The sequence below is a fragment of the Ornithodoros turicata genome, chromosome 4 (genome assembly GCF_037126465.1).
Source record: "Ornithodoros turicata isolate Travis chromosome 4, ASM3712646v1, whole genome shotgun sequence".
NCBI lineage: Eukaryota > Metazoa > Arthropoda > Arachnida > Ixodida > Argasidae > Ornithodoros > Ornithodoros turicata.
The window spans coordinates 19,449,272-19,474,093 of record NC_088204.1 but is presented as its reverse complement, the minus strand read 5'-3'; the positions used below and the strand labels follow the sequence as shown (position 1 = coordinate 19,474,093).

Here is a 24,822-nt window from a genome sequence, read left to right as displayed (position 1 = left end):
AGAATCATCTGTTAGCAAGAGCGACCAGTAGAGACGCGGGTTGGGCGGGGCGAAATGCGACTGCAAAAAGAAAGAAAAATAAACAACAAAGAAACAAGACAAGTATTGGCAAGGCACATGACGTTGCAGTCTGGCAGCCGAGGGGAGCAGGTTTTCTGACCCGCGAGATTGAAAGCTCTCTTGCACTCCAGGATTACGCGCTAAACTCGTAGCTTTTGTTCGAATATGTGTCCCAGGGCTTGTAATCCTAATTTCTAGTTCTCCCGACATATTTGTTCTCGGAACTACTCTAACTTAACTACTTTTGCAAGTAATGTATAATTACTTTTGGAACTACTTTGTATGCGATTTGGCATACAACGTCATATTGAATGTCAGTCACTTTCACAATGTCCTCTAGTTTACCCTTTCACGAGAGCTTCGAAAGACAAGATTATTGTGACCGCAATATGTGTATGCAACAGTGTGCGAAATTGCATTCCCTCCATGGAGAAGACATTTCCCTTTGCGTTTGGTATAACTTTAAAAAAGGCCCTTTTCCACTGTCTAATGTTGTAATGTCTCTCTGCTAAGTAATGTGCAGCTTTCACCAGCAATTCTAGCATTGTACAGTTATTGCATTCCACTCCACTACCACTAAACATTTTCCTAGTCTTTTCTCTAGTCCAATAGTCATTTACCTTTTTGATAAGCTTTCTTAACTTCGGCGCGTTGGTAAGAATCAACCATGATTACTAGTGCTACAGAACAGGGACAGTAAAGGACTAGACTAGAGCTCTGCACAGGCCACATTTTTAGGCCCAGGTCAGGCCCGAGAGCTCCATAGCTGGCCCGAAGAATTTTGCGGCCTGGCCCAATAAATTTGTAGGCTACCCGGCTCAAAGGAGCAAGCTATAAAAGTTGACCGTGGCTAACCAAGAATGGCGTAACACAGGTTCGAGCTCGATATATGCCCGGGAATGTACAGGCCCCGGCCCAGCTCAGGCCCGCAAAAAAAAAAGGCCTTACCCCACGCAGCTCGGCCCACGGGCTTTCGGGTAAGCCCGAGCAGCGCCACTGGACTGCCTAGACCAAACTACCTTCCCATGTCTAGTCCTTTTCTGTCCCTGTTCTGTCACACTCATAATCATGATTAATATATAATACAATAATTAATTAAATATATAATTAATATACAATAAAACTTTAACAAAAAATGTGTATTGAAATGAACGTAATTCGGCATAACTCGGGTACTTTCCAGATTGTAATAGAGTTATAGTTCTAATTTTGTAATCATAACCCTAGCATAATTACTTTTATGAGCATGTCAATGTAATCGTTATTCAATTACAGTAAAACCTCCGAAATCGGACACCTCCCTACCTCGGACAACTCCCCATGTCGGACAAGATTTCATGGCACAGGCAGGCTCCCATTGAAACTACATGGGGACAAAATTCTCTATGTCGGACACCTTCCTATCCCGGAAGTAGGACAGGGTTTTCCCTGCTAAGTCGGACAAAACCCTGGCCAAATTACCTCAATCTCGGCCCATCTTTGCACCAAAGACCCAAAATGAGCTAGTGGCCTTGACTTTCGCCCCTTTTTTCCCCTATACTGGTCTCAGCATTTTGTTGCTTTTGTTTTTCGAGTCCAAAAACAAGTGCTGTCAGTCCACGTTGTAATCCTTTGTGTGAGCACTTGTCTTCGATTTGTCTAGAGCCTTTGAACGCGCACTGCACCAAAGCTATCAGAAGTGGGCTGATGCTTCAGAGACAAGTCCTTGCTGCTCGAAAAGCTCCAGAGGTAATGCCATTGAGTAGAATCTGAACGGAATTGAATCTACCAAAATCAGTAATAATTATCAGTGAAGAATGGGTGGAGGTACCACTACCACCAGGTACCACGAAGGACTATAAATTGAAGAAGGGGGACATTTCTGGCAACACAGCTGTGATCTTTTCCATTTTTTGTTTCCCTCATATTCTGTAACTTGGACACCTCTATAAGTGGGACCCGCTTCGGCTGCACCGCGGGTGTCCAACATAGGAAGGTTTCACTGTACTTTTGAAGAGCAGTTTTTATAGGTCTGGTTACGTCCCACTTGTGTGCAACATGCTCGTTATGTGACTGTGTTACTCCTTGCATCCGGTTTAAAACCAAAACCTTAGTGAGCAAGCGCAGCTAACCATTGCTAAAAAATCTTTGTAGCCACCAAAGACAGCTCTGTTTTCATTGCGTTTTTCTTCTAAACGGTAGTGCAGTATGAACTAATTTTGGGTGCACTATACTAATTGAAACACAGACTTTCATTTGAGAACATTTAATTTGTTTTTGCGTTTTAGTGCCCATTTAAGACGTCCGATGAAAGCATGTGTGTCAATTTTCTGAACAGCATGAAAGGCTTTGATGTATGCAATTTTTTCTCCCCAGAAAAATGCGTACATTAACGCAGCTGCGAGTGTTCACTCGCGACTACTGTAACGAGGAAGAGAAGGACGATGCGCACGTGATCAATGACGGCATAATGTCAGCAAGTTCCCGTTCACTGGTCAGTGCCTGTCTTGTTCATTTTTGTCTTGAGGGCTTTATCCTTTTATAGCAATAAACCTGTTCTCTCAGGGCGATTCGAGATTGAAAGGACGACCGTGCGCATGGAGGAATTCATTGTCCCGCTGGAGTTTCCCTGGGAGCAATGCTTCTTCAGACTCCTGAACAGCTCACTAGCAGACGACATTTCTCTGAACCAGTCAGCGGGTGCTGACAGTGTGATGTCAGCGCAACATTTGAGGATGGTACTGCCCTCCACCACTGTCGCGCACGGTCGCTTTTTGATGACCCACTTTAAATTCCATTTCCGCAATAATTATGACTCTGCAGGGTGAATTACTTCTCGTGGTGCATTTTACTAGCCTGCTTAACAGTTTTTCATAAAGAAAACAGGGTGTTGAAAATGACTTCTGTGCTACTTTAAGAATACAAATCTAAAAATCGGTGTTGCGAAGTACTCAGAAAGAAAGGTGCAAGAGAACGCCGCTTTATTTCTGAGCTAGGACACACTATTACCACCTTTACCGTACAACAAAACAATATCCCTACGCTGATGAGGACGTTTATTCCAGTTCCTCCTTCGCCCGTTTCTTCGCTATCCTTTCTTCACGCTCCTTCAACCTCCTGCTGCGCTCAGTTTCCATGAAGCGCAAGACATAGCTGCAAAACAAGAGTATGTCAACAAAACAATAGTGCTCCAAGCAGAAGCAAATCAAGTAAAAGAATACAATAAACTTGACAAGCACGTTGATCTGGGCATGCTGGTATAATGCATTCATGGGTATAGAGCGCGCAAAAACCATCAGACACGGAAAGAACCACAGGGCACAAGCACAGACTAGCAACACCGCTGTCACCTACGGAACACAGCTATCATAGGAAAGGCTACCAAACAGCTTGTGAGGGAAGTAATTGAGGCCTACCAGATATGTAAAGTAAAAAGAGGTGTGTGTCACCTAATTTTCTTTCAGCCTGTATATAAAAAGAGGGTGAATTCCTCAACAGGTTTCCTGCCTGATGTGATAGCGTTGTCTATGATCACGTTCAGCAGAACCAGTTTTCTTTTGTATCTAGGAAAGACCTAAAACCGTGTGCTTGTCATATTTATTAAATCTGTCTGCGTTACTGGTCGGCACTTGTGTCCTGTGCTTCTCTCTTTGTCCAGTGTTTTTTGTGGGCTGTATACCCATGAACACAGTAAAACCTTGTCAAATTTGAAGCACGGTAATATTAACAACATCAAGTCCACCGTACTGACGTGCAACGGAAACATCAAACACATGGGGGGTTTGTCAAACGTAGTGCCAACTCTAAGAAGGGTTGCCAAGAGGTAGCCATGTCATAACTCCTTTAAAGTTCTGCTGGATACAAATATGTTACGATATTACTATTTGCTTATGTTTGGCATAGATAAAAAATTAGCCCACTCAAGTGTGCCCTTCTGTGCGAGGAACAAGTAGCTTGTATCGGGGGCGTAGCGAGCGGGAGCTAAGGGGGACTGCGTGTGTACTAAAAAAGGCACAACAAAAGTGCATGTAAATATCGTAACATAGGCTGCTACGAATCCACGTAAACTCGCGTACTCACGAGGCTCAGCAGGTGGTATAGTCCACTGAAAATGTTATGAGGACAACAGTAAAAATATATATACATTTCAAAATTTTTCCACAAACAACTACACGAAGTAGCAATTTTTACGTAGATAGCTCCCGTACACTGTTCCTATTCATGTTTTATTTTTTACTTTGCTCTTACTATTACTTTTCTTAAGGCATCTTTTTATTCATTAATTAACAACCCCGTATCCTACCTTGGGGAATACCCTGTGCTACTGCTTATCTGGTAAGAGACAGATTAAGAAGTCCGCTCTGCCTCAGACGGTTTCCTTGGACACAAAGTTCGATATGCGTATGTTGTGCATGTGTCCCGAAGTGTCCCCACCTGCGTCACAGTTGAGAGATAACAAACAAGACATTTTTTACTTACTCGTCGTACTGGCACTGTTCGTACAAGTGCTTTTCATGGTGGCATTTTAGCACAAATGGAAAATTATGTTTCCTGCACGCCTTGTAATTGATCAAATCGTGGGCACAGTAGTCGCGATACCGATGAGGCAGCCGGGCTGATATCATTTCCGCTTCCGTGGCCTTCATCACTGCAAGCAGGAATTCGTTCATCAGTAACGCGTTAATGCAGTAATCAACAACAGTAACTTTGCCATCACTTTTCAAGGAATGCAAAGGGTCACTCTTCGCATACTCTGCCCGCAGGGTTAAAACTCGTCATATTTAAAGGGGCACTATGGTAGAGCACTGCAAGGGCTGCATTCTTAGGTCCAGGCCTGGCCCGAGCCTGGCATCCTTTGATTTACTCCCCCAGCCCAACAGCTCCGTGCCCGATCTGGGCCCGAGAAATTTACAGGCTACCTGGCCCGGCCCAGTGTTGTGGGCTGTAAAAGTTGTCAGTGGCTAGCTAACAGCTGGGTAACACAGGCTCGAGCCCAACCTAGGCCCGGCAATGTGCCCGGCATGGGTTTGACCCGCTAATGGTCAAACCCATGCCCAGTCAAGGCCCGTAAAAAGAAGGCTTTACCCTGTCCACGGGCTGGGCTGGGCCGGTAATGTAAGAGAGAATGTGCTGAGGATGAGGGGGTATGCCCGTGTTTCCTAGTGCGGCTTGGTACGTTGAAGAGAGGGCAGCTAGCATGAAGTGATTGGTAGCGTCTCTGACCGGCAAGCAGAGGGTATGGGTTCGAATCCCACTGCTAGCGCCTTTTCTTCAAACAGCCATCATTCGATTAAAGCACGTCTTGTTTGACAAAGCTGGTACCTGCTGTTTTTCCAAGCTTCAATCACTTTCATTTCCGTTACTCTAGACAAACTGTCCGTGTTGTGTGTAGCCCGCAGCAACGCACCAAAGTTGGCATGGTAGCAAGACAGAAATTGAAATGTTTTGACAGCTCTATAGGGATCAAGTAAAATGCACTAGAAAGTTATGACTGCGCAGAGTTGACATGTTGAATCTAGTGCCATCACAACAGCATAAACTGTAATGCGAGAAAAAAGAAAGACCCAGTACACAGACAATCAAAGCATTCGGCTGAACAGGCAAACGTGTTGCACTGTATGCATGGCAGCACATAAAGTGCATCATAGAAGCACCATAAAAAGGTGTTGAAACAGAAACCAATGGTGCATGTTTTAACTGTGCGCAGGGCAAACAGAGAGCGCCGAAGGACACGGCAAAGCACAAGCGTTACCTCTTGGTTTCCTGCCATTGGGAAAGCCAAAATTGGGATCCTGGTCTGGCTTAAACCTTTGTAGTGGAGGTGGTTCCACCAACGTAGAGATAGTAGAGCCATTTATAGTCGAAAGGTTTCCAAGACTATTCCCCATACCGACCGATCCAACATCCACTCATGAGCAGAGCAGCCTGCCCATAACGACAGCTTTTTGTACACACACTGATGGCAGCAGTAACCAACTGATTTGAAGCCGTGTTTCAACCATGGTTTCAACAATATCACACATAAAGTGTGAATTATGTGTAGTAACATTGATTTCTTGTGAATTAAATGAATTTTTGTTCGACATTCCATGGTTGGATGGTTGTTCACCTTGTTCACGGTCAATTGTCGTTGTCGTCTGCAAAGCTATCTGCCTGTAGTGTAGCATATCCATTATCCAATCCACATCCAATACGGGCACGGGTTATTCAACTTTGAACTTGTGAGCATTGTGAGTTTGTATTGGACAAGAACAACTAAAAGACATGAACAAATATGAGAAAGTACGAATTGTGGGCCGAGGATCATCAGGGTATGTATCGTACACTTATTGCGATCCCGAAGTTGTGAATACTTCGCGGCACCTGTTGCTGTCAGACGCGCACAGACAAGCGCGCAAAATTTGATGCTGTCCGAAGCAAGTATAAACTTTCAAATGAACAGCTTATCACAGTCTGCTAACTCTGCTTATGTTTAAGAACGGTTCACCTCTGCTGTGAGAAGGCGACAAAAAAGTGCGTAATTATCAAGGAAATACCAGTGGCTGAAATGACCGAGGAAGAACGGGAATCATCTTTGACGGAGGCCAAAGTATTGGCCATGTTGGACCACACAAACATTATAGCCTACTATGACAACTTCCTGGAAGACAAAAGCATGGTCATTGTGATGGAATATGCGCCAGGTAACACGGAATCATGCACCTGAAGAGTCCTCTGATTATGTGTATCCCAATTTGTGAAGGAGGCACACTTTACGATCACATTAAGGCACGTGGGAAAGCCCTGTTTCAAGAAGAGGTAACATCCTGTTTTAAGAGTTAAAGGGACTGTCGTATCTGGAAACCCACCAACGAAACCGATAGCATTACGTTCGGCATTGACCGAGGGTTATTCTGGCAAACGTCACACATTTTGATCGCATTGTAAAAGTAGAAGACTGGGGTTTGGCCCATCTTTCTACTAGAACAATGATTAGTGACAATAGAACAACAATAGAACAATGATTAGTGAAGCTTTGCATACTGATCACCATTTGTCTGAAGTTCTATTGGAAATTTTTGCAAGCACTGTGGTAATTCAGAAAGAAAATTAAAAATCAAGCAAAATCTCACCCCATGCATTTTCAGTAGCCCATTCCACACAAACACTGCCATTTTTGCTTGTGTCTGCTTCACATTGGGAACTGTGAACTCACTGTGTGTGTCTCACTTCACACCGGCAGCGCTGCCTACAACGATGTGACATGTCCGTTGTGACGTTATGCACCAGTCCTCTTGTTCCAGTCCTATTCTATATGTTGGCACCACCTGTGTGTGGTGAAATGAAAATGAAGCACACACAGGAGAAAATGACGGCTCGTGAGTGAGATGTGCCACAGAAAATGCATAGAGTGAGATTTTGATTGATTTTATAATTATTCTTCTGTGGGACCCTAACTCTCGCAAAAAAATTCCAACAAAACTAAAACTTCAGAGAAATGGCTACTAGTCTGCAAAGTTTGGGACTAGATAAACCCAGTCCTCTATTTTTACAATGCAATCGAAATTTGTAACGATTGTTAGACTAACCCTGTACACATGGGTGCCGTCATGAGGGGGAAAGGGGGGCGAGTGTCCCCCCCAGATCAGCACTGCTTCTGTGGCAGCGGAGGCTCCGGCGTCATGGCGTCACTCACCAAGCGGTGGAGTAAGAAGGCGGCACTCAGAGGAGAAAGGTGCCATTCAGACTAGAGCCCTGCACGGGCCCGGGCCCCCGACCCGGCCGGGCCAAGCCGGGCTTGTTACTGGCTGGGTGCTCCGGGCCGAGCCCGGGCCGTTAAAATACGCCACCACCGCGGGCCGGGCCGACAAATATGTTTCCGAGAGTCAGGCCCGGCAGGGCCATGCAGCTAGTTCCACACAATGGAGATGCATTAGTTCATATCATAATGCGCTTGCGTCATTCCCGTGATATATTTTGCAAAGACAAGCAAGGGATACTGCATTAGGCATATGATTCGACCCTCTAGAACATTCTGAAAGCCACTTTACATTGCTCCTCACGTATTTCACAATCACTTGGCAAAGCTTGGTGAGAGGGGTATAGACTGGGAGAAGGAGTTTGTTAACAGCATCCTCTACCTCCGCAAAATCTTGACACTGTAACGATAACGCCCATGCCCGCGTACGTTCTGGATTTAATTTGGTCTGCTGCGGTTATGGTGTTAAACCGCCATCACTTCTATGTTTGTCTTCTCTCCTTATAAATTTACTGATAAATTTGTTTGATAATCGCCAGAAACGCGTACGTCGTGGCTGGAAATACTATGCCGGGATCTACACGCTGGGTCACCAGGCCGGGCCGGGCTCTATTTGCTTAGATCCCAGGCCGGGCCGGGCTCTAGTCACTGGGTCACCGGGCTGGGCCGGGTCGGGCCGCATAAAAATATGAAGCTTCGGGCCGGGGTCGGGCCGGGCCATTTTTCGATGCGCCCGGGCTGGGTCGGGCCCGGAAAAGTCGGCCCGTGCAGGGCTCTAATTCAGACCCCCTGTAGCTCTGTGAGACTCCCGCACGGCTAGGGCATTCCTTTCCTCAAGGTCGCACCTTCATTGCTTGTTAGGGGGTGACGTTTTCTCGTTTTTTCAGAAAGGGGATTCCGGAATACCCTAAAAACACATGACATCTGCCATTGTCATGTATTCCACCTAATAATACCCCCGTCACACGGCAAACTGAGTGGCATTCCCAGCGAACGACGGTCGCCCCGATTGTCACTAGTTTGTCTTGCATTGAGCTACATGAAGAAACAATGTCATTCACAAATGACGTCACTGTGGATAAGTAAGACACTAGGGCCGAACATATGATGCATTGTACAGCTACATTAGTGCTATTTCTATTTCTTTTTCTCAAAATAGCGAAATATTAGATTATTTCACAAAACTGTTGTGTTTTTGACGACACTTAGTTGGCTATGTATCACAAGTACAGACAAGTAAGAAGACTATCTGCACCACATGGCACCACACTTAGCAACATGGTGACTGGGAACGATGGTAGTCCTCCGAAGAACAGTGTTAAGCCTTCCTCCCTTCGTGTCAAAAGTTGTAAAAATCGTGACAAAATATTGGTGTGGAACTTTTCATTTGACTTTGATCTCTTCAAACGGTTTATTGTTGTTGTTTTTGCTACCTCTCTACTGCAGTCGGTGCGAGAGGGAAAAGTGAATGAGTTCCCCGAACTCATTTGCTGGGCAAATGCCATTCGCATGTATTTCAATTTGGTTTCGCCGTGTGACACGGAACGAATGTCATTGAGCGCGAATGTCATTCACTGGGAATGGCATTCAATTTGCTGTGTGATAGGGGTATAACAGTCAAACTACGCCACTATTTCATGTGGGATTTTCAATGCCGTGGTCTGTGGTTCACGAGGAATAAAATGACACTATAGTTTCGAAATTGATCGCAACTGGTGCGACCGTCCTTTTAACTCACTAAGCATGTGTAGGGTTCTTCGTTTTCGAGTTTTATGATTTTTTGAATTCGGGGGTGCTATTTACACACGAGAATTCGGGGAGAAATCGGGCGCTATGACCGCTGTTTGATATGTCATCGGGGAATTTTCGGGTGAAACGAAAGGCATATGAAACAAGACCACTGCTGTGACACTGGGACGAGAAACAAGAATCTTTATATTTCCGCTCGGAACTGGGGCAGTTAATGACAGCGGTGTTCAAACACTTGCCCGAGCTCCACAAAAGCTTGTCTTTGACCCCTGTAGGAGGGGATTATAAAAGGAGGACAAATAGGTTGTCACAAATAGCTCTCTTTGCTGATATTATGATCCACTTTTCCGACGATTTACCTAGAACCACAAGTTGAATGACCGCAAGGATTTCAGGTAGATATCGGGTTTTACCCGAATTCTGGAAAACTTGTTTGGGGGGGGAACTATCGTGAAAAATCGGGTTTAACCCGAAAACGAAGAACCCTAAGTATGTGTAGTATGGAAGATAATGTCTATTCATTTTTGCAGGAAGTCTTGAGCTACTTTGCCCAAATCCTTCTGGCTCTCGAACACGTGCATTCTCGGCAGATTTTGCACAGGGATTTGAAGACACAAAATCTACTTTTGAACCAGAACAAAAATGTAGTGAAGGTGGGAGATTTTGGAATATCTAAGATACTGAGCACCAAGAGTAAAGCCTGCAGTGTGAGAACACATTTCCATACCTTCCTCTGATTTGTGTAGTCTTCCGTATAGCACTATACCTTCTATACAGCACTATACTTTCTATGAGCACACACCTGCTCATAGAAACTTGTACTTGTTTGTTTGTACCATGTAGCAGCTTTTAGAACTGCTGTTGTTTTGCATTTGACAGCATGACTTTTGGTGGTGGTGATTCCTTGATTTTGTGTTTGTTCTTATTGAAAACGATGGAGTTTTGGCTTTTACTTCATTTTCTTCTAGATGGTGGGCACTCCATCTAACCTTTCCCCCGAGATCTGTATGGGAAAACCGTATGCTTCTACTTTGGTTTTTAGCTTTATTGGTCATGCTGCATGCTGCCTGCTTTTGTTATTTTCTCACTATTGTTCTTCCTCTGGCATGCAAAATACTGTAAAAGTGGTTAATTAGGTGGCCTTAATAATTCGCTAGACGAGATATTTAGGGAATATTCTATGGGACTTCAATTTCGTGACACAAGTCCAATGCCATTGTACCATGGAGAGCATCTGCGTCCGAACGCTGGAAATCTGAAGCTGTGTCCCCAAATGAGCAATTTTTGCATGCGAGACCGAGAAAATGTCACACTTCTCGCTCAGGCATTCCTAAACAAGCGAGCCACATGGCGAGAGCAAGAGATCACCATCTCACTGGTGTCTGCGACCTCTTGATATTCTCACTCTTGTTTCCAAGATGGCCGATTACATATTTTCAAACAAATAGTTGCGTGTAAATAAAGTTGCTTCAGAACCCACTAAGAGACCATGTCCCTGCAAATGTTCACAAAACCAGGACATAGGGCCATACTTGTTATTAGTGCAAAACGCATGATAAAAGGCTCGGAAAGTGGGCTGAACAAGTTTCTGAAAAGCCAAAGCCATGCTGTAGTGAAGCTGAGTGTTGTGTGCAGAGTTACAAGGGTTAGTGCAACAGACACCAGGGGAACTAAAAACTGTTTACAGCACAACTCGGCAGCTGATACAGATCTTGTTCAGGGTGAATGTGTGGAACAAAAAAAAAAAAATATATACATATAATAATAATAATCCTTCCTTCACAACCATGTTTGTACTTGTCTCACTGTTTATAAATTTTAGAACCTATAGCACGGCATTATGTCAGATGACTTATATGCACTGCTGTGACACAGACATTTGAATGATCATTGAAGGAAACGGCCATTGAACATTTCAAGGACCATTGACACTGTCCTGCTGCCACATGGGCCAATCCAACGCTCCTTTAGCAGTTGGCATGTTGCATACTGGATGGCGATATGTTTTGCTCCAGTGCTTCATACAAGCGCACCTTGGGGACAGAGGCGCCTGACACGATTTCGAGAGGTAAGGACATCCTCACACTCACGTCACTTTTCCGCTCTCGATGCAGAACTTGCTCATTTGGGAGTGCACCACGAGGCTTCGCCAGTATATCAGGAATATATCGGGAAATGCGTATTGTCAAGGAGAGAACGAGATGTTCGAATGAGCATGGAATTGATGTCCTGTTCCAGAATGTGTGTTCAGTGTGTACTAAAATAGTGCTACAATAAATTACTTCAGGGGTCAGTTTGGCTTAGTGAAACCCAGTTCTTGCAAATTAAAATTTTTCTTTAGATCCTGGTGGTCATTAACGATAGTTTGCGGAACTTCAAATAGGCGGAAAAATTATAATCACAAGAATTACTACTTTTACAGTATATACAAAAACAAAAGTAAGGTCTACAATATTTATATGAGCTCACAGCATGTTAGATCTTATGAAACTATGGAAAGAAAAAACAATTATGTGATCGACTGTACCATAGGCTACACGTCAGATTGTGCTTGAAGAAAAGGAAATTAGTGGTGCATGCAAGCCTGATCAACATTTCTGCTTACAGATACAACCAAAAAAGTGACATTTGGGCCTTGGGCTGCGTACTGTACGAGATGTTGACCCTGAAAAGTCCATTCTCCGCAGAGGCAAGCTGTCTATTCCGTAACTATAACTACAGTAAAACCTCATTTAAAACGTACCCGCATAAGCCGTAGTTCCGCCTTAAAAGTGCTCAAGCTGAGTCCCCGACAGGGGTGCCATTAAACCTAACGTACTCAATAACTGATTAAGCCGCAGTGCTTTTTCGTGTACGTGTCGGTTAATCCGTACTGTTCTCACGTTGTCCTGTCATACCGGCCACCATTTTGGTTGCATACAGGTTAGAGAAACTGTGAGTCATGGTGACAAGCATGTGGTCAGTCATCACGTCCCTTCAGTCCCTTCATCCGTACAGCCAAGATTTTCCTCCTTTCAAAGTGCAAGGTCATGGGAGAAGGGTGAGGTGGGTGAGGTCATGCGGGAAATACAAGAACACAAAGTCCTCCTTGAGCCTACCAAGTGAAGGCGTAGCCTTCATAAACTGGGAAAGGGAGGAAGCCATGGGAATACATGCGGCAAACTCTGGCTACACAAGTGTGGAGCGCCGGCTCGTCAGCATGCGAAAACTGGGAAATGTGTGGCGTGCCGGCACGCGAAAATAACAGATTTCTGCCAGTCAGCGTGAAATAAGTGGCTAGGACTGTGCAGATTTTGCAAATTGCCTCTCGAATATTGTTTCCCATCCATCGGCCGGGTAGGTGGGTGCGTATGTGTGATTTCTGGCTATGCCGTAGTACCGCTGTGTACGCACTTCTTTCGCGGCACCGCCAGGTATGCTTTAACGAGATTCTACTGTAGTTGAAATCGTTCTGACTGTATAGAATTTTTACGGTATCACTTAATTATTCCTTTCGTAGACACTGCCGGCATTGATCCAAAAGATAATGATTGGGAATTTCGATCCAATTGCTAAGCACTACAGCTCAGGTATAAAAGAGGTGGTGACCAGCCTTCTACATAGCGACCCCACGAGGCGACCTTCCGTCCGTCACCTTATGTGCCACCCTGTTGTCATGCCTGTCCTCTGTGCACTGTACTGCAACCTTGGGGCTCTGCCTTGTGTTTCTAAGTATGTGCTCACTGGTGTGTTATTTGTATGAGCAGTATGGTGCATGCTATATGGTTGTTGAGGGTTTTTTCTTTAACTGTTAGAGCTTTTTAATAGAAAGCAACGAAAGGCAGCACAGGTTAGTTATACAACCAGGCGGACTTTTTGTTGGAGACAGTATGCAGCCACTGGATGACTAATTACCTACAGGGTTAGTCACATTATCAAAATAGAAGACGGGGTTTAGCCTACCCCAAACTTTGAAGACTGATAGCCATTTGTCTCAAGTTTTATTGCAATTTTTTGTAAGCACTATGGTCATGCAGGAAAGAAATTAAAAATCAAACAAAAACTCGCCTCATGCATTTTCAATGGCCTATCTCACGCGAACACCGCCATTTTTCCTTGTCTCTGCTTCACATTCAAATCACCTCACACAGGCAGCGCTGCCTACAACGATGTGACATACCCATTCTGACCATGATTCTGACGTTATGCACTAATCTGTATTGTATCTGTATGCACTTATGACTGTGGCGTGGTGCCACTTGTGTGCGGTGAAATAAAAATGAGGCGCACACAGGAGAAAATGGTGGCTTTTATTTATTTATTTCAAGATACTTCCAAAGGTCCCTTGAGGGACATTACATGGGGGGGGGGGGGTTACAACAATAAAGGGTTACAGCATCGCGAGTATATGTACATAACTTTTAGTACAGAAAAATAGAAAAGAAAATACAACGTCATGATAATGTGAGATAATAATGTGACATATACAACGAAATTTATGCATGAAGAATCAGCAATGTGGTACATCATCAGCTACAATGAAAATGGATCATGTGATATACGTTAATAGTACGTTAAGAGGTACTGTACACAAGGAAAACACATAAGAAGGTAACCAGATAATAACTACGAGAACAGAACAGAGATGGCATTATGAAATTCTTGAGTCTGTATTACAGTCAAACTCCTTTATAGCGAACACCTTTTTAACGAAAATACCACTACAGCGAAATTTTTTTGCGGTCCCGCTGGAGCCTATAGGTCCAATAATGGACATCCTTTTTAACGAAAATACCTTTACTGCGAACTTTTTTTGCTGTCCCCTGAGCTTTGTTGTAAAGGAGTTTGACTGTATTGTAGCGATGTTGCTCGGAAGGTCATTCCATTCTAGGACGGTGCGGCAAAAGAATTATTTTGAAAAAAACATTAGAATGACATAAAAAGCGGTAGACTTTATTTGGGTGATCAAGGCGGGGAAAGACGGCAGTGGATCGGCAAATCGGACACTGTTGTGAGGGAATGTTATGTAAGAATTTATGAAAGAGAGATAGACGTGAGATAAGACGGCGCTGTTCTAAGGACGACAGGTTAAGTTCGCGTTTCAAGGCAGTGACTGATGTATTAGGAGAAAAATACAGATGAATCATGCTGCTCTGTTTTGAATGGATTCGATGTTACTTATTAAATACCTCTGATGAGGATCCTATATTGATGATGCATATTCTAGTTTAGGACAAACTAACGTTAGGTACGTGAGTCGTTTTAAGTTAGGTGGGACCGATTTAAGATTGCGTCGGATGAAGGCGAGGGTGTGATTAGCATTTGAGATTATTTTATCAATGTGGCTATTCAATGTTAAATCTGCTGAAATATGTACGCCGAGGTACTTGTAAGTACTAGAGGGCGTTATGAGGGTGTTGTTAAGGGTGCTTGTTAAGCTTTTGAGTGAGATAGGCCATAGAAAATGCACAGAGTGAGATTTTGCTCGATTTTTAATTTTTCTTCTACAGGACCATAGCGCTCACAAAAAATTCCAACAAAACCTGAGACAGATGACTACCAGTCTGCGGAGTTTGGGGTTGGCTAAACCCCGTCTTCTATTTTTACGATCCACTCCAAATGTGTGACGTTTGCTAGACTAACCCTGTAAATGAATTAACTTTTTAACTAGATTTCTTTTGGGAAATGTGAGATAGCAGAATTGGAGACAGCCGCCCTTTAAAGCAGTCCAGTTAAAAAAAACTGTATTGTGCACTTACGTAGAGAACATCGCCTAATTTTCCTATGCAAATGAGCTAAACAGTGGAACTATGTGCTTCAGGAAAGCGGAACAAGGAGGTGACCTTCAGCGTTGGCGTCTAATCTGGGCTGCAAAGCGGTTTATCTGTGCTGCACAACAGAGCCTACTCAAATCAGCTGCATAGCTTCAAAGCATGTGGCCCACAAATGCGAAATGGAGGTTGTTCTCTCTGTCCTGATGATGTGCTTAGTTTTGGTTTTGGCTCATTTTTGCAGCAAAATTTGGCCATCTCAAGGTGCGTGCTTGTTCCAGGATTTTTAAAAAAAGGTATGATGTTATGTAATGACTGGATCCAACTCTACTATCTCGCATTTCCCTGGAAACATCTGTTTAAGTGCTTAGTTAGTTAATTTGAGATGATTATAGTGCTTTCCGACAGAATGTCCGCCCTGCCATGTAACTCATCCGCAAAAAAAAGGCATCTGTGTAGCCTTCTTAGCTTTTTTATAAAAAGATCCGTAAGGCTTAAAAAATACACCTTGTATGTTGGTATATAGTACATTGTTATATGGGCACAAAAATTGACATTATTATCTAATGCCACTCGGGTCTCAAATTTCTGTTTCTATCAAACTTTTGTCGCAAATGTGTGGGACCCTAATACAGATCGTTAGCCTCATATTTTTGCTTCTCTTTCCAGGAGCAATCGATCGTCAAGCACCAGCTTGCACAGAACACTTAGTAGACCTGGTACACTGGATAGTGCATTACACTTGCTTAGATCCTTGTGTTTTGGGGGGTTTATTTCTTCTTATTTTGTTTTTTATCAGGGTTTTATTTCAGGAACAGTAAAATGTGAGGATATCTGGTGGATGAGCAGATTTCCAGTTGGGGGAAAAAGAAAAAAAAAAGGAACGGAAAAAGCAGCAGCACTTGTCGCATTTAAGATGAGCCCAAGGTTCAGTTTTGTGTTGGGATCTCGAGCAGCTCTGCTGATTGTGCTGTGCATGGCGTTCCTGTATCACAGGTTTTCGGGGTTTTGTCCTCAAGTGATGATGACACAAATTGGGATGTGGAAACAGATTTTACCGAGTACTATATACCCCAAAGCACAAGGCTCTATGCATGCAGTTACAGTACCACACATATTTTTTTACAAATTGCTCCACAGTGATTGCCCCTGAAGATGCCACTAGTGTGCTGCTCTGGAAACCAGATGTGATAGCACCGACACACTTGGAACTTCCGAAGCCTGGCACACGTGTAACTCACATTGCTGCTGGGAAACAGCATATTTTCGCTGTTACCACCAGTGGAACTGTGGTTACGTGGAAGGTTGGTATCGGCAAATTCTGCCGTGCCTTGCCGAGTTTCAAGTGTAACAAATGTAACGTCAAAATGAATGTAATCTCTGCTTCCAGAGATGTGATGAAAAAGAGAAAGGTCTCGTGTGCCAGCCCTCTATCATGAGAGATAAGGTAACTAGGAATATAACGTACGTGGCTTGTGGGAAGGATTTCACCATTTTGCTCTCAGGTATGTGAATGTTTTTGTCGTGGTTTAGGCTGTTTTGGTGATACTTTGTATTATAGCTCTCGTTTTCTGAATGCATTCCTATTATAATATGCAAAATTATATGTATTGTAATACTCTGAAATTGTGATACTCTGACCTATCTGTAGTCACTGATATACTTTATCACTTATTTTCCCGAGCATATGTGTCCCACAAATGTTTGTTCACACACAAGGCACCTACCATTCACCTATATTTGTGTTCAACGTAAGGAGGAAAAGAAATCTTGCCCGTCAACTACATACGCTGTAGGAGACGCAATAGCACACCAGGAGAAATACTACAGCGCCACCACGCAGCGTAGTGTGGGTTATATTATCTCGCGGAGGAGCGAGCTTGACCTCTCTGTGTCCGCCATCCTATCTGCAGCGCAGTGATATTTTGAGAGCTGACGGATTAGATTTCTTTTCCTTCTTAAGTTGAACACAACTATAAATGAAACGTGACAGGGGAATGGTTGTCTCACATAGTACACAAATTGTGTATATTTCTGTAGCTTCTTTCTTGATAACCCATGACTTGAGTATCGATTGTATTACTAGTATTGCGCGTGCAAGACACAGAAGTACTACTGTTTTCTATTATTATGTCTCACAATCTCTTCATATTTTGTATTTTTCAATCAATCAATAGAGTCAAAGTATAGCTTATCAGAATTATAATACCGATTTCTGGCAAGTATTGTGTGCTTGTACTCAAATTCCAATTATGAGTATCATTGTCCAGCCACCCTCATTACATATTTGATATTTTAGAGCATATGTCAACTTGTTTTTACAGAGACTGGCATTTTGGTTTCATTCGGCAACGGCTCATCAGGATGTCTAGGTCACGGCGACCGTCATGACACAGAACATGTCAGTATCCACACATTCACACGAGCAACATCCCCACGGAATATTGTAGTGGAAGAACTTAAAACTTCAGACTGGGCCTGTTGGTAAGGCATGGCAGAATAAAAGCGCTAAAAACACGAGGACAACGTGCTAACTGTGTGTCCATTGTCCTCGTGTTTTTAGCGCTTTTATTCTGCCATGCCGTAGTGGAAGAAAAAGAAAAGCTGCTCATGGGGCATGGGGGCATTCACATGGTGCTGCAATGTCGGGATAGTGTGCTGTGCACCTAGCAGACAACAGTCTTTTCCTGTTGCCAGCTACAGGATGTATTGTACACGATGGGTATTAATGTTCTGAGGCTGGAACACAGAAGAAGGGCCAACCACACGAAGCCTCAAGTGCCTAAGAACAATGAACGAAGAAAGGAGGAAGTCACTGAAAAAGTTGGCCATGTCCTGCAGCTGGCTAACCTTTTCAGTGGCTTCCTCCTTTCTTCGTTAGGACATATAGTGCCTTTACCAGGTATTTCCCCACTGTTAGTAGTGCACAAAAAGGTGGCGTTGAGCGCTCCCGCTTACATGGCAGCAGAAAGATGTGACATTTTTCGCATTTTCTGAGGAATGTTGCTCGTGTGAGTACACAGTATGTCTAGCCTTCTGCTTGTAGCACATTCTTCAATGCTGTGTGCAAAACAAGTGAATTGTCTACTTGCATTCTCCGCAGCCAAAGATAATAGAAGCTCTCCTAGGCTATCACGTGGTCAGCATTGCGTGCGGCGACCTGCACGTTGTAGCTGTCACAAAGGACAACCATGTATTTGCGTGGGGAAATGCAGATAATGGTGAGTATAATGGCATATGGCTAACCATACGTAGGGAGTGACTTTTTCAGGTTAAACCCGATTTCTCCCCGAATTCCAGTCACTATGAAATCCTCGAGTGACGTTTCCACTGAAGACGAACAAAGGTCGCCACGTGTAACACACCTGAAGAATGGGTCACTTACTTTCCGAGCAATATACACCCATGTGTGTCAACACTGTCTATGCCTTCGGGGATTACCGCTGGAATGTCACGATCCCGCAAAAAAATATAAAAAAGAAGATAGGTTAGGAAAGGATTTATTGGACAAGAGGAGAAACAAAAACACCCGATAACACCCGAAGGCACGATTATCGCCTGATTTCTCCCCAAATTACAGATTTAAAAATAGCGCCTGATTTTTACCCCCCTGAATCTGAAAAAGGCACTTAACCCGAAAAAGTCACTCCGTAACCATACGACGACTTTTCATACACACAAAAAAAAAGAAAAACAGTGTTCTGATAGGATGCTTAAAGCAAGCGAGCTGGTGGCAAATCTTGCTCGAGGTAACAGTGCTGCATGTGGACGCAGGTCGTATGGGACTGGAGCTGCCTAGCTCAGTAGATACACCTCAAAACTGTGGGCTGCCCAAAGGAGCTCATCCTGTGGCATCTTTCTGTGGGTCGGACTGTTCATTCCTAGCGGGCAGTGCTGGAGAGCTGTGGGTCTGTGGGAGCAACAGGTAAGTTCTGTGGGAGTGGGAAAGCCCCCAGCGACTTTTGCCAAGGATAACTGAGGGCTTACCAAAGTGAAAATTCACACACCAATATGGGCACTGAAGAATGCTAAGCACGTACATACAGTACAGCTGCTTGGCATCAGATGTTCACACGAAATGCCAGAAACTTTTTTTTTTCTGAACTGTAAACTATATATATATATTTTTTTTTTCAGAAACTATAAGACCCTAAAACACAGGGGTCTAACTATATGCTATAGTTTGACACTAGTGTTTTGGGGTGTTGTAGTTTCTGAAAATTGAGTGTCAAAACTTGGGTTATATTCCACGAGCCACAAAATAGGGTGAAAATTGTATAATATCGGGCAGAAAAGCAGTTTTTCTGGTGGGGGGGGACTTCTCGCATTTGTTGAACAAGAGAGAAACTGATGTTCTGAGGCTGGAACAAACATAGAAGGGAGAGCCCTGGACCGGTAATCCAGAAGATGTGGGTTCGATCCCTACAGCTGGCTAACCTTTTCAGTGACTTTCACCTTTCTCGCATTTCTTGTGAATTTGAGACGCCAAGTAGCTGTACCGCATGTGCTCAGCATTCTTCAGTGAATTTGCACTTTGGCAAGTTTGTTTTCGGGTTTAACAGCGGGATGGTATTTTATGATTGAATGATGCCTCTTTGTTGACAGGAATCGACTATATACCATAATTAGGGTCTGACTTTTTCAGGTTAAATGTTTTTCCCGGGTTTGGGGGGGGGAAGGGTGGATCGGGTGCTAATTGTAAATCTGTAATGCGGAGTGAAACTGGGTGTTATTCGTACATTCAGGTGTTATCAGGTCGTCTTGTACCTTTCTGTCGTGCACGTGGACAGCAGTTAATGCGCATATATTGGTCACACATACATACCTCGTGATTTATAGTGACAAGCACCACATGTTGTAACATCCAGTGCTCTTCACATAGCTCATCCTTATACCCAAATAATGTTTACACTAGGGGCCCTATTCTCGTCAAGATAGTCGACCTCGATTACTTTGTGTCTTTACCTGTCATTGGTCGTGACGTGATGAAGGCGCGACCACGAAGCCGTGACGACCAATGGCAGGCGAGACGCAAAGTAATCGAGGTCGATTACTTTGATGAGAATAGGGCCCCAGAGATCCGTACAAACTGCTGCTAAATAGTGCATGCAATGCATGTTTACAATTTGGGGAGAAATCGGGTTTACCTCGAAACGGCCCTAAACTGATTCAGAGGAGAATATCCCGGGAGAGTTGGGTTTCACCCAGAAAGGACAAACCCTAATTATAAGACGGTGCAGTTGCTCTGACCGATGCCTCTTGGCAAGAATGCTAGCTTCAGTGCTCTCACGGTGTTAATTGTATTACTAGGAATAACAAACTTGGCTTCTGCAACCCATCCAAACTGGAGGAAGACAATGTCTTTGAATTCACGTCAATAGAGTCAAAGGCCTTCTTAGGTGCTCCTATTGTGTCGGTTGCAAGCACTGTTGATCACACCTTTGTTCTGACAGGTAGGGAATAAGCAGCCACCGTACGTTGTGTTTCCTACGCACTGGTATGACGTGGTCTCCTTTGTAGACATAGGTGCCGTGTACGTTCTTGGTTTTGAAGAATCCCCGTGTGCGGCGGCTAGCCCGATGTCGCCCATCAAAATGGTATCCATGGGAGAGAGAGTAACCCACATCGCGTGCACCAATTCTACATTATTGGCGGCTACTGAACGTAAGTGTGTGCACATTTATTTTATTTATTTATTTTCGTACAGTAACCCACCGATTTTCCAGACTTGACGGAGACCGAAAAAAGTTTGAATAATACAGCAATCTCAATAATCTGACGATCACTAAATTAAACTTTGTTTCACCTAAGCTGAACGAAGAAATCTGTAATTGTGCCCTGCCGCACGTGGCACCTGCGTGTGATGATATCCGCTTGTATTTGTGTGAGCGTCATATGTTTGTTGTACACATCTGACAATAACTACAACGTGTCGAAAGCTTTTGAACAGAGACAGTGTGCCCAGACAGTGTGTGGCTTGTGACAGTGACAACCTTTCGCGTGGAGGTCCACGCGAAAGCTTGTACAAATTAAACGTAAACAAAAATCTTCAGTGTCGGCTTCTGTATTTTGTTTATGTGACAGAATATTGTGAACAGTGTGAAGCCGGCTTCACCTAACACTCGATTGTAATGAGGTGAAGCAGACATGCAGAATGGTGTGAGGTGGGCTTCACCTAACCCTTGGATGTAATGAGGCGAAGTCCACCTGCAGAATGGTGGTAGTGATACGGCGCTTCAGTACCATTCGAAAAATATTGGAACATTTCGAATACTGAAAATAGGTTGTGAATAGCATTCGAATAGCATCAAATATTCGTTTCATGTTCGAAATTTAGAATATTTGCACAGCTGTAAAAGGTCACGGTTGCAGGTCAGGTACAGTAATCGCAGAAATTAGGTTGAAGAAAATAGTAAATTTAAATTCAAAGGGAATGCGGCACAAATAGATTAGGGGTGTGCATAGTAATCTAGAAAGCCAAAGCGAATAGTTATAACTAGGGCCCAGCAGTTCATGCAAAAAAAATTTTTAGGATGCGTCCAAACAGATATCCTAACGCTCCTCTCCACACATTGCCAAGCACGACAACATAAATCTACAGTGTTTCCTGCATCATATAACAGCATATTTTGACATATTTCCTCCTGGTGGTTATATGATAAGACAGTTTCATATTATATCATACTTTGCACTATTTTGATTTTTTTTTTTTTTTCGCTTTCATGTTCAAACCTGCTTTCCCGTTTCCTTTGAAACCCTCTTTCACATTTCAAACGAGATCTTGTGGGCCCATAAATCCCTGTACGTACAAGGTCTTTCATCCAACATTATGAAAAATTGTATTAAAAAATTACACTAAGGGGTCAACACTTCTCATCTTGGGGGGGGGAGGGAAGGATTTTGCGATTACTTCTAAACACTTTTATCAAATTTCATTAGTGAGAAATTTAATTTTGCCAATTGAGCTCCAAAACTTGCAATCACGTTTCTTTTTATTTACAGAAACAGAGAGGACATGGCAAATTTACCCCATCCTACTGCAAAATACATTCACTACTACAATGGTAATAGCTAGGGGAAAAAGTGAAAACCATTGTTTCGAGGCGCGCAAATTGAGCAACGACGCTCAGATCTCTGAAAGAAGCGATGTGAGGAGGCCATGTACCTGCCCTTTCACTTTTCCTTTTCCAAGGTTCTGCTGTTACTGTAAAAAAAAAAGACGTGAGGTTGACTTGGCAAATTTTGGAGATAATTGGGAAAATTCAATTTCTCGCAAATTAAATTTGATAGAAGTGATCAGAACCTGAGAAGTAATGACAAAATATCCCCTGAGGTAAATAATGTTGATTCCATAATGTTCAGACAAGTAATTTTTTATACAATTTATCACATTAGATGAAATACTGTGTATATGTACATGTGCGTTTTCGCCCTTCAGTGTGTTTTCACTTTTGAAAAGCAGAGTATGGCTATGACGGCATACTGCAATGACCAATGAGGAATGGCTGAGTGCGCATGGGTGAATGTGGTTTCCAAACTTGCAACAAGAAATGCACATTCTTATTTTTATTTGTGTGCCTCACAAAGCGTATAGACTTGTATAGTTTCTCTTTCTTCTTTTTTCCCCCACCTTCCTTTCCCTTATAACGCCCTAAATAACGCATCCTGGAGTAGCCAGTCCCGAATAGTTGGGGACTAACATCTCCATTTTTTTTCTTTTACCAATCAATCAATTATTTGTAGAATGCATTTTTTCTTTTCTTCTTTCTGCGTTTCAGGCTTAGCTGTGCAGCTTCTGAACTATTTGAATCTATTCGGTTTGGAAGGCATTCCTTTGATTTAAAATTCAGACGTACAATTCCCTATTGAATTCAGAATTCAAATCGAATACACAGTCATTCGCTTCTGTATATGAAAAGTCCGAGTATTCACACAGCCCTATAGGAAATGTGTGAACGAAAATATGAGCAGTGATATCACTGTTGTAGGAACACACTTGCTGAATGCTATGGACTCAACTGTTCTGAACATTGTTGAATGTAGCTGATGATAAATTATTCTAGTGTTATGCAACAATTATAGAATATTACCTTGTATTGGGTACCAATGCTAGGCATACTATACTGTGTGGAATATTTTACAGTGGAGCTTCTTTATAGTGAAGCTGGTTGGGCCATTAAAAGCTTTAAGAGAAATTTATTAACAAAATATCTCAAGTCTAAAGATTATAATTTTACAATCATTTCAGACGGACATCTTATGAAATGGGGGAAGCCAAGCTCTCCTGCGTCATTCGTAGAATTATTTCCCTCTTTTGAAGTGCCGAAAAATAACAAGGTAATATCCTTAACTAGCAACGAAGACATAGCTGTTGCTGCTACTCTGGGAACGCCGACACTGTGAAGACGGCTAGCAAATTCTTGTTCAACATTTACGTACAGAAATAAATAAGTATAATTGCTTTTGCTTCCCTGTTACCATGTTTTTTCTGAGGGGGTTGAGGAAGTGCAAGACATAGCAGTGACTTCATTTGGCAGAGACTATGACATCATGTGCTACCTGATGTCGAACACCTGCCGTACATTTATATTTATACGGTTCTTGCTAACATAATCTTCAAACGGCTTCCACGATTCTTCTTCTGTACTGTACCTCCAAATCCCTTCACCGTCTGCAGGAAGTACAAGTGGAACACCGTGGTATGCCAACCGCGATTCACCAGCCATAACCACTACATCTCCGCTACGCAGATATATGGCCGTGGGTTTTACCTCTTTGGTAGAGGCACCGATTAAAAACACTGCATTCTGTCCAAAGCTAATCGAAAACAGGGGCAACGTTTGAGCAAACTCTGAAGAGTCGACGTGTCCACTCAATGTTGAGTCCATGTGGTAGTAATTTACAATGGCTGCCTGTGGAAGGTAATTCCTATATCCAACGAGTTCTGCTAGGTGACTGATCAAAGCTCGAAGACATTGTGGAAAAGGAGATGCATTTTTTGTGTCATACACTTTTGTGTCCCAGTTATGGTGGTAACCTAGCGTGACCCAACGGAGCTTCTGGTAGAAATCCATTGAGAAATCCTTGCCATGTGGCCCAGGTCTTGGAACATCATCGTGGACATTAGTCGCGCTCTCTATTGTTGGATATAGCTGAAGGCATTTTTGAATCCACATCTGTTGCCCCCGTACAGTAAAGGGATTCGGTATAACGGTAAGTCCCGGGTTACTTGATACTTCGTAGCACGGTATCTCGACGTGCGGTGTAATGCCGAACTGCTCCGATGTAGCAGACGTAGCGAGTGTCGAGCGGTGCACGAGCTGTGGAAATTCGTTTGGGCGACTAAAATCAATCACGTGTGAGAGATCCGGAACATTTCGGCGACTTTTGTAGTACTTGAACTCTTTTTTGAAGGCATCCATTGTTTTATCACGAGGAAAAATTATAGTTTCAGAAATAAATGCAGACCATGAAGATGCAGACGAACTGCGGACAGCCTGTAGGAAGGCGCCATTTACTTGTTTCTGCTGCTCGCTTTTCGCGTGT

At 43.3% G+C, this 24,822-nt stretch overlaps 3 protein-coding genes across 4 annotated transcripts; 1 reads left to right on the top strand and 2 right to left on the bottom strand.

Moving 5' to 3' along the window:
* Positions 1-3,003: 3,003 nt before the first annotated feature.
* On the bottom strand, positions 3,004-5,981 carry LOC135391271 (NADH dehydrogenase [ubiquinone] 1 beta subcomplex subunit 7-like). Its single transcript, XM_064621457.1, has 3 exons — positions 5,792-5,981; positions 4,519-4,687; positions 3,004-3,192 (listed from the first exon to the last, which is right to left on the bottom strand). The coding sequence occupies exons 1-3, from the start codon at positions 5,925-5,927 to the stop codon at positions 3,096-3,098; spliced, it is 402 nt and encodes a 133-aa protein (XP_064477527.1). The 5' UTR covers positions 5,928-5,981; the 3' UTR covers positions 3,004-3,095.
* A 260-nt stretch (positions 5,982-6,241) lies between these two features.
* Positions 6,242-23,743, top strand: LOC135391268 (serine/threonine-protein kinase Nek8-like). 2 transcript variants are annotated; one of them, XM_064621452.1, is made up of 16 exons: positions 6,242-6,350; positions 6,517-6,722; positions 6,782-6,837; positions 10,057-10,179; positions 10,495-10,544; positions 12,134-12,215; positions 13,026-13,237; positions 15,946-15,995; positions 16,417-16,580; positions 16,667-16,781; positions 17,601-17,677; positions 18,380-18,497; positions 19,051-19,201; positions 20,587-20,729; positions 20,797-20,940; positions 23,525-23,743. In XM_064621452.1, exons 1-16 carry the CDS (start codon positions 6,304-6,306, stop codon positions 23,677-23,679), a joined length of 1,893 nt encoding a protein of 630 aa, XP_064477522.1. In that variant the 5' UTR covers positions 6,242-6,303; the 3' UTR covers positions 23,680-23,743. The 2 variants fall into 2 exon arrangements, with proteins under 2 accessions (XP_064477522.1, XP_064477521.1); XM_064621451.1 differs by having other exon boundaries at positions 10,057-10,233.
* On the bottom strand, positions 22,251-24,820 carry LOC135391269 (nucleic acid dioxygenase ALKBH1-like). The gene has a single exon (XM_064621453.1). It carries the CDS (start codon positions 24,696-24,698, stop codon positions 23,832-23,834), a length of 867 nt encoding a protein of 288 aa, XP_064477523.1. The 5' UTR covers positions 24,699-24,820; the 3' UTR covers positions 22,251-23,831.
* Positions 24,821-24,822: the final 2 nt, after the last annotated feature.